This window comes from Physcomitrium patens, chromosome 16, assembly GCF_059467195.1.
Source record: "Physcomitrium patens ecotype Gransden chromosome 16, ASM5946719v1, whole genome shotgun sequence".
NCBI lineage: Eukaryota > Viridiplantae > Streptophyta > Bryopsida > Funariales > Funariaceae > Physcomitrium > Physcomitrium patens.
The window spans coordinates 9,637,139-9,646,225 of record NC_143425.1 but is presented as its reverse complement, the minus strand read 5'-3'; the positions used below and the strand labels follow the sequence as shown (position 1 = coordinate 9,646,225).

Below are 9,087 nucleotides of genomic sequence, written 5' to 3'. Positions count from 1 at the left end.
AGGACATCAAATACAATATTTATGTTAATTTAACTATCATCTTAACTACCAAATAGGTTTATTTTAATTATTATTAAAAATTAATATATCTTAAATAAATTAAAACTTTTTTATTTTAAATGTATTTTTGTGTTAGTGTCTTTGACATATAAATTATCAAAAGATCAATATAGATGCATTTTAACATCTTATTTCAAAAAAATATATAAATTGTAGGATTGTATTGGTTTGAATTATTAAAGTGTTAGAATAAGTCGTTTACTCTTATTATTATACTTTTATCTTTTGTTTCCTTATATAATTTTTAATTAAATTTTATTGTAGTTTGACACTTAACAATGTTCAACTTGGAAAAATGCAAAATTCGAGTGCAATATCATGATGACATGTAAAAATATAATAGTGCAAAAAATAAAACCAATAAATACAGCAACTTAAGAATTAGTTGATGTTGGATTGTTAGATTTTTTTGCATCATTAAAAAATTACACATGTACCCCCTTTACTTTTCCATGTATTGATACTTTCCATGTCTTAAGAATCTTTTCTTTGTTATATCTATATATCTATATATATATATATATATATATATGTATATAGATATATATATATTTTTTATGAATGAGCATGAAAAATACTCAAGCATAGAACATTCCTAAAAGAAAAACCTCTGCCCTATTCATGAATACTAATGAAGCATACTATTGAAGTATTATTTTATTTTATTTTATTTGTTTTTATTTATTTTCTTATAGTAAATGAAAATCTGAACCTCTCTCAGACATTACCCAACACCCAATTGCAATATTGACCAGCCCTGTTACCATCCGGACCGTTGACGGGCCATAACGGCACAAGCCTGATGATTGTAACATCACAAGATAAACCCAGTGACAAAAGCAGAGCGAGTTTGACTACTAACAGGTTTTTGGATTTCTCTTCAAGGAGTAGCAATCATGTTAAAGTGCAGGATTCGGAACATCAATTCCAAATTACAGACCACAAAATCGCTGTTAAAAATGTAACAGTAGGGACGAGACCTGTTGTTGGGAGTCTCTTGCATGTATGTCAACACAACCATTACTTGCACACACACACAGAAACACGCGACTCTTTCCTACGTGGATTGAAATTTAATAGCCACAACACCACATGCTCTATTCAAACTACAAAATTCTTGGGTGGAGTTTATTTAATGGTGACTCGTCAAACTGAGGATCCAACTAAGTTCAGTACCAAAAAATAGAAAAAGGGACCACCAATTGTGGCCGAAGAAGGAGATGAACTTCAGTACGAAGATAGAATTTTGAAACCACTTTTTTGTGGCAGTGGAGTGAGAAACGGCACTTGCAAACTTTGACCCCACCCGTTGCAAGTGTCATGATCCTGAGTCCGCTAGTTCCAGTCACAGTTTAGGCTTCTAGTGCATGTCTAACGAACAGCTCACCTTTAATAATTTCATGTCATTGGTGTTTCTTCGGATGATCCTGCTTTGAGAAGTAGTATCAATAGGAGACTTCGACTTAATTGATAGGAATAAAAGCACAATTAGCTTGAATTGGTGAAGCGTTACCAAGATCAGAAGATGGGTTTCTGTTAATCTTGATTCAGCAACTGCTATAAAAATCTGAAGGCTCACAACCAGTCACTTGGAGAGTTCATATTGGCCTGAAGAAAATCTGAGCTATGACATGATCTAGGGCTCTGAATCCCCCAATTTTGATCATTCGTGCCATTTTTTGAGTGCATGCTCTTACCGCAAGATACATGAGTTTTTGAAAAAGCCGCTTCAGTTTAAGACCAGAGACCCCAAGTTTGACCGATTGCAAAGTAGCAAACGCAGCCGACGTTGAGATTCTAAAACAAAAGTAGTGTAAAGACATATGGAATTGCAATAAGTCCAACAACAGCTGAGGATAATGATCGAAGAGACTCTTGCTTCAGGTATATTGCGATCCAGTGATAGGTGTGGCTGGAGCGAGTGGACCCATTTTCGGCTTGAGAAAGCTGCAAAGACACATGGAGATCACTCATGAGCTTTTGTCGTCTTCTTGATGCGCTGGAGGGTAAAGCAGCACCTTCTCCTTCGCAGAGATGTCGCCTCTATACATTAAATGAAAGTAAATACAGTACTGCGTAGAAAAGCCCACAAATTAACACTCGGTAGAAATTCACTCTGATTATGCAAACAATAGAACAATGTGACATGGTGTCTGTAGGGAATCGTCAACCGACAATTGCAACACTGATCAGTTGAGAGCTTTGACCCTCACAGGAAACCGCCAAGTTTATGCATCAAAAGCCAAGCTCACTCCTGCAATTTGTTGTCCTCTGAGACACTAGCAGGGTGGTTTCTTATCAAGACTATTTCTGGTTCAGGATTGCCCATTCTAATATGGACTAGTCCACGAAAGCATCATGAGCCATAACAAACATGTAGTTAATGTCTCAACTGCAGTTACAGCACCCCATTCACCTGCACAGCAGCGACCAAAGCAACATTCCAGTTTCATGCATCCTGTTTCGATCGCCATTGCGTCCCACTTTTCATTACTCGCCATCTCATCACAATCTGGAGGTGAAATCCCGTTGGCTGTTGCGTGACACTCTCAACTTACCGCTGTTTTTCTAAAGCACATTGAACATGCAGATGCCATCTACTGCGTGTCAATGAACCTTCATGTCTCAGGTCTAAGTGTTTTTAGTGCCGGAACTGACGAAGCTCAGGTCCTTAAAAAGCTCGGTCCACGGACCATGTTTTACTTCTTTCTATCTTTCAAAATATCACATCCTTTTCATAAAGGCAATGACTCGACAAGTCTGAATCTAACCTCCCCCCCCCCCCCCCCCCCCCTCCCCAGAATAGCAGTTGAGCAAAAGATACTGAAAGCAGCACAAAAACATAAGTTCGCGGAAGACAGTCCACAGGTCTTAGCTACTTGGACCGTCAGGTCCATAGGATACGTCCCTGCCGTTGACACGAGTCCATAAAACCTCACTGATGCAGCCCCACAGTAATCAACTTCCTCCTCCGTGACAGAATCATACTCTCGCTTCTCTAGCCACTCGGCAACTTCACGACCTCTTCGAAAGTTTCCTGGTGTTCAGAGATCAGCTGCTGCTGCAACATGGGTTCCATAGTAGAAGTGCTCTATGTATGTGACCTTACTGAACCGAGTAATCATCACTTTCCCTACGCAATCGCAATGTCTCTCTCTGGAGTTCTAAGAATTGAGGACGTGCATGAGACTGCACATCGGCTCATTGTCCGGTGTTGTTTGGAAGGAGACCCCAATCTAGTTCACGTTTCTTCGCTTACCATCGGCGATGAGAATGCATATAAATGGTGTCGAAAGTCATGAGGTCTGAAGTCTGTTGAGAAGACTTAACTCATGTGGAAGCTGTGCAGGGTTCTGCCATTGCTGTTGTCGCCATCTTCCTGCTAGCGAGATTCATCACCACACCAAAGAACATACCGCCTGGTCCATTCGCATGGCCCATTATTGGCTCTTTGCATCTAATTGGCCCTTATCCCCACCGAAGTCTGGCGAAACTCGCTGAGAAATATGGATCCCTGATGTCGGTGTGGTTTGGACAAAGATTAATAATCTTCGCCACATCCCCGGAAACGGCTTTGGAATTTGTGAAGACGCAGGACGCCAATTTCTGCTCGAGACCGAAACAGCAAGCTCCCTCAGTTCTTTTGCCACATGGTAAGGTTTGCCGTTGTTGATGTGGCATGGTTGTTTTAGTTGAGTGCTGTTTCTTATCAGGTTGGAGGCAATTTCAACACCATGGTTTGAGTTTCTAAAATAATCTCAAATACATCTCGAGTTGCAGATCTTACATTCTCAGACGTTACATCCCATTCGAAACTCCTTCGAAAGATTTTCCAGCAGCAGTTCACAACTTCAAAGAAAATGGAAGCCACGCAACAGCTTCGAGCGAACGAATTTGCCCATATGTTGCGCACAATTCCACATGACACCACGGTGAACGTGAAGTTTCACTTAGAAGTGTTGGCCGGGAACATTTTCTCACAATTGGTGATGAGCAGAAGGTTGCTACAGCCATCAAGCATTGAAGACACTACCACTGATAGCACGGAGAAACTGAAAGACCTCATGAAAATTACAGCAGATTTAGACCGCATCATCGGCACGTTCAATCCTGGGGACTTCATTCCCGCTGTCAAGAGGTTCGATTTGGCAGGAATCGGATGCAAATTCAAGCAATTCCGAAACCGCATGGATTCTTTCGTCGAGAAGATCATTCAAGAGCGTCTTGAGGAACGCAAGTCTAGCCGCGCCCCCAAAGAGTTACGAGAGAAGGACTACCTAGATGCGCTACTCGATGAAGCTGACCAGCAAAAAGAAATTGATTTGAATGTTGTGAAAACCATGATCTGGGTAAGCCACTGTTTTATTCGCTTGCTCACGTTGTGAGTGACGTCCTTACAGCAGGAATACGTAGACCCCTAGTTCAAGTTACAATCCTGACATCTAACCGCGTGCATGATCCGAATGCTTGTGCAAACCAGGAAATCTTCGCCGCGGGAATGGAGACGAACATAGCCTCCTCCGAATGGGCCATGGCAGAGCTCGTGAACGCACCCCACACAATGAAGAAAGCGCAAGCAGAGCTCGATGCTGTAGTTGGGCGGGATCGCATGGTGAAGGAATCTGATCTTCCCAACCTACCTTACATCAAAGCAATTGCTAAAGAGTCTCTCCGCCTTCACCCCCCGGTCCCTTTTCTTGCCCACCAATGTATCAAGAGCTGCAAAGCTTTCGGATATGACATCAAATCCGGAACAAGCGTCTTCGTCAACGTCTATGGATTGGGACGACTTGAAAGCATCTACCCCGACCCCAATACATTCAACCCTGACAGATTCCTTCCCGGAGGCAGCAACGTCGGTCTCGACTACCAGGGCCAAAACTTCGAGCTCTTGCCCTTCGGCTCCGGACGTCGAATCTGTGCAGGAATGCCAGTGGCTTCACTCATGGTGCAAACCGCCGTCGCAACCCTATTACACGCTTTCACTTGGATTGCACCCAAGGACCATGAATTAATGGAGGGGCTTGGGGCGGCATCACTTTCCAAGGCTGTGCCATTGAAAGCTCACGCTACACCTCGTCTGCCATCCCATGTGTACTCCTTGTAATAAGATGCACCCTCTGACGATGTCCATCCAGAGTTCAGAATTTACGTTATATCTGAAGCTGTAGGCAAAACTATTCGATATGTTTGCTTCAGGACCTGTATAAATGTCATTCCTAGTGTGTTTCAGATTTAGTTTTATAGTTTTTTTTGTAGCTCACATGGATTCTGCAGCATTGCAATATTCGGTGCCTGTGCAATGAGGTAACGACCGGCACAGGTTCCGCAAACGTCTGTTGACATTAATTTGATGAAATTCAATAAAAGGAGATTTCAGGTGCCAACCTACTCCATTCACAAGAAGTCATAATACAAATTTATGAAGAAATATTGCACAGTAGAGAAAAGAATAATAAAATCTCAGCGAGCATCTGCGGTTAGTACTGGAAACAAACTGGAGAAGCGGCACCGTTCCGATACCGGACACTGTACAACGCAGAAACCCAGTTTTCAATCGACGCAGACGATCGGTAACGGCCAGTAAACGAATTGGGTGACAACTTGAAATTGACATCTACAAATACATTGAGGGAGTCAGACGAGCAGGGAAAAGGAGAAGGAAAAGAAAAATGTTAGGGTAGAAGCACTTGGCGCAGTTAACAGCAAGTATTAGGGCATCCTTGACGCCTCAAGACGAATAATGTGGAGTTGGGCAGGAAGATACACCAACGCGGTGAGGTGGATTAGCAAAAAAACAACTCCGCCCCAGGAGGTACAGAGGAGCTGCCTTGGTAATTGGGTATCCATGGTTTTGCGTCTTCCGAAGCGTTTGCGACTACAGGAGAAGAAAGTCACGACCAGGTATCCTCGATTTTCCCGCTGATTCAACCCGTCTGACAGCCTCCATTAGGGCTTCAATCCCCCCCCCCCACTACAACGGTGGATGAACTGTTTGGATGAGGATCATTAATCTCTTTGCATCACTATAGTGTGTCTTCGGGATGGTTGCCTCCGAATTCTCGAGGTTGTGATTCTAACGCCATGGCAATGGTTCAAGCTCCCGTGATGTTTCGCCAATTCTGTGCATCCTCGTATGGTCTACCTCGCTTCAGTTCTTTTTCTCCAGCTTTGGGGGAACGTCTGGTCGTAAGATGTAGTTCAGGCTCTGATAGCGATTCCAAGCAGAAGGTCGTCTTCCTCGGCACTCCCAGTGTGAGTGGATTTTCCTCTTTCTGTGTATTTCCAGTGGATTTGGGTTTTTATTCTTGGGTTAGTATTGGGTCATTGCAATGTGTTGAATATTGGGAATTCGAGGACTTCAATTTTGCGGGTTCCTCGCCGAATTTGGTCAGGAGGGCGTTTCTTTCTGCATTGGAAGTTTCTGGAGTGGTCGAATAACGCTGGTGGATTGACTTTTGTTTGTGTTTGCTTCAGGTGGCTGCGGGCGTATTGGACGCATTGCTGGATTCTTCACGAGCTGACGATTCTTTGTTCGAGGTTGATTTCATAGGAAAACCTGCCATGGGCTTTTGGAATGATTGAGCATTGCAGTATTTCGGAGTTGAGAAATGTTTTTTCGCTTCATTGATGGAAATTCTGTGTCGATTTTCATCAAAGTGAGCTCGGTTATGGACTGGTTCGAACTCCGGTTCGTAATTGATATTGGAATTTCCTTGAGAAGCATCCTGCATTCTTCAATCTTTTGGAATAAGCAGGGTTGGTTCACCAGCAATTTTGTTCCACCCTGTCGAACATGTTAGATCATGTGTTGCATTATGTGCTAAGAGGGATCTTCAGTAGGTTGCAGCCATTGTGACTCAGCCACCGGCTGCCCGGGGCCGAGGAAGGAAGCAGCTTCCGTCTCCTGTTGCAGCTCGAGCTCTTGAACGCGAGTTTCCAGCTTCTCTTATTTGGTCTCCTGAGAAAGCCTCAGAGGTGAGACACTGTTTTCTCAATTCGGGCCTGCTACATTTTGTTACACAAACCTTGGAACCTTGAGGAAATAAGAAGCTACCCCGTGAATTGACTTGGATGAACAAGACAGTTGCTTTTAGAACTGAAACCAAGTCATAGTTGTTCATTCATGCAGGAAGGGTTTTTGAAAGATTTGGTAGCACTTAGGCCAGATCTCTGCGTGACTGCAGCATATGGCAATTACCTTCCCTCTAAATTCCTTGCCATCCCAACATGCGGTATGCTGTTCTTGTTCACAACAGAGATTCTGCTACCGAGTTTGATGTGTATTGCACTTGTCTTTATGAAATTCTCGTAAAAAGCCGAGCCACTTCCTCGTCTTCTTCTCCTTTCTCTAATTGAGCAACATGCTGTTCCCAATTGGGAGTTTTTTTCAGTACGTTTTAATGATGGTCACTTTATCCTAATGTGGCGTCGATTTACGTACAGGCACAGTGAATGTTCACCCTAGTTTGCTTCCTTTGTACCGAGGAGCAGCGCCCGTGCAAAGGGCTCTATATGTGAGTTTTTCCGAACCTCCTATCTCATGTTACTAGTCATTTAATTTGCATACAGCTATTTCTTTTGCCTTTCTCTTCTTGATTGGAGAAGTTTCATGAAACAGCTTTTAGCTTTTTGTACAATAATACGTGGATCAACACTATAATGCCAATATTTCATGGTGTTGGATGCCCTTTTTTATGTACATACAAGTCTGACATGGTGAGGGGCGTTATTCCAGGATGGTGTGGACGTAACTGGTGTAACTGTTGCGTACACAGTTCGTGCCATGGATGCCGGTCCAATAATTGCATCAGAACGTGTGAATGTCGACCCCAATATTAAGGTAAAATATTCTTGATTTCTCATTCCTGTACTCCAGCAGCTAATATATATTCCCTACTCGAGCAGAGCATGTTTAGAATAGTGATTCTAAATAGGTGATGTTATTGAGTGTGGCTTGAAGTCACACTCAAATCTCTACTGGGGGAAACCTTGATATTCTGTAATAAGTTCTCTGGAATATAAAGTTTTACTGATTATACTTGCCTGAGTCTGTCTAGGCACCAGAGCTGTTATCATATTTGTTTGGAAGAGGTACGTTTATGTGAGCGTTCTTCCACCCTATGGCTTCTGGAATTTATTAGGATCGTGTAGTCGCCATCGATATATTAAAGGGTATCTCACAAACCACGAGACTTGTATTGAGAAGAGTTCGTCGTTTCTGTGGATGACACTTCTAAGGTCCGTTTCATAACAGGCACGGAGCTGCTTTTAAGAGAGTTACCAGCTATTCTTGATGGATCTGCCAAGCTTAACGCCACACCACAGGATGATTCTCTTGCAACTCATGCAGCCAAAGTAAATGCCTTGCCATGGGATCCGAAGTTCTGTAGCCATTTAATTATTTTTTGGTACTATTATCACAATGATCAACTTGACAATATCATGATGTATTTTACAGGTTACAGTAGAAGAATCGTGGCTGTCATTTCAAGAAACTGCAGTTACATGCCACAACAAGGTTTGCTTTCTAAGCAATTTGCGATTTGGCATGATTCGTCCACACCATGTACAGTCCTGGTGTAATGTAGAATTTGGAAGTCATCACATAGGTTTATATCTAACTCAGCTGTGATATGGTTGTGATTCAGGTGCGTGCATTTGCAGAATGGCCTGGAGCGAAGTGCAAGTTTCAAACACGGAGTTCAGATGGACAGATTAAAACGTTAGAACTCAAAATTATAACCACTAGGGTAGGTGGTTCTGTGGAAAACTCAGATGGACTCGTGAAACTGATCGGTGACGCCCTGGTGGTTCCCTGTGGAGACAACACGACTCTAGAAATACTAGAGCTGCAGCCACCAGGAAAGAAAGTTATGAGGGCGAAAGACTTCTGCAATGGCTTACGCGGCCAGCAGATTTTAGTTAGTAATACTGTTCATGTATCTGTTTAGGTCAGTGCAAACACAATAAGATATGATTTGTTGAAGTTTTGATAATTCAATTGATTCCCCATGGGTTCCCCAA

The 9,087-nt window shown here is 42.7% G+C and overlaps 2 protein-coding genes across 3 annotated transcripts; both read left to right on the top strand.

Moving 5' to 3' along the window:
• The first annotated feature begins 3,028 nt into the window (after positions 1–3,028).
• Positions 3,029–5,447, top strand: LOC112293641 (flavonoid 3',5'-hydroxylase CYP75B138). The gene is made up of 4 exons (XM_024543312.3): positions 3,029–3,155; positions 3,410–3,713; positions 3,841–4,409; positions 4,541–5,447. Exons 1-4 carry the CDS (start codon positions 3,129–3,131, stop codon positions 5,165–5,167), a joined length of 1,527 nt encoding a protein of 508 aa, XP_024399080.1. The 5' UTR covers positions 3,029–3,128; the 3' UTR covers positions 5,168–5,447.
• Positions 5,448–5,705: 258 nt separating this feature from the next.
• Positions 5,706–9,087, top strand: LOC112293642 (uncharacterized). 2 transcript variants are annotated; one of them, XM_073539573.2, is made up of 11 exons: positions 5,706–5,964; positions 6,161–6,315; positions 6,538–6,600; positions 6,904–7,038; positions 7,193–7,295; positions 7,507–7,577; positions 7,799–7,903; positions 8,121–8,154; positions 8,318–8,418; positions 8,522–8,581; positions 8,712–9,087. In XM_073539573.2, exons 2-11 carry the CDS (start codon positions 6,169–6,171, stop codon positions 9,012–9,014), a joined length of 1,122 nt encoding a protein of 373 aa, XP_073395674.1. In that variant the 5' UTR covers positions 5,706–5,964; positions 6,161–6,168; the 3' UTR covers positions 9,015–9,087. The 2 variants fall into 2 exon arrangements, with proteins under 2 accessions (XP_073395674.1, XP_024399081.1); XM_024543313.3 differs by lacking the exon at positions 5,706–5,964 and having other exon boundaries at positions 6,128–6,315.

What these genes read in the sequence shown, in the direction of transcription:
- LOC112293641 (XM_024543312.3), top strand. Translation starts at nt 3,129, where the DNA reads ATGGGTTCCATAGTAGAAGTGCTCTAT. An exon ending in CCATAGTAGAAGTGCTCTAT is followed by an intron (nt 3,156 to 3,409) that starts GTATGTGACCTT and finishes GAAGCTGTGCAG; the next exon opens with GGTTCTGCCATTGCTGTTGT. An exon ending in TTGTGAAAACCATGATCTGG is followed by an intron (nt 4,410 to 4,540) that starts GTAAGCCACTGT and finishes TGTGCAAACCAG; the next exon opens with GAAATCTTCGCCGCGGGAAT.
- LOC112293642 (XM_024543313.3), top strand. Translation starts at nt 6,145, where the DNA reads ATGGCAATGGTTCAAGCTCCCGTGATGTTTCGCCAATTCTGTGCATCC. An exon ending in CTCCTGAGAAAGCCTCAGAG is followed by an intron (nt 7,039 to 7,192) that starts GTGAGACACTGT and finishes TCATTCATGCAG; the next exon opens with GAAGGGTTTTTGAAAGATTT. An exon ending in ATCATATTTGTTTGGAAGAG is followed by an intron (nt 8,155 to 8,317) that starts GTACGTTTATGT and finishes GTTTCATAACAG; the next exon opens with GCACGGAGCTGCTTTTAAGA.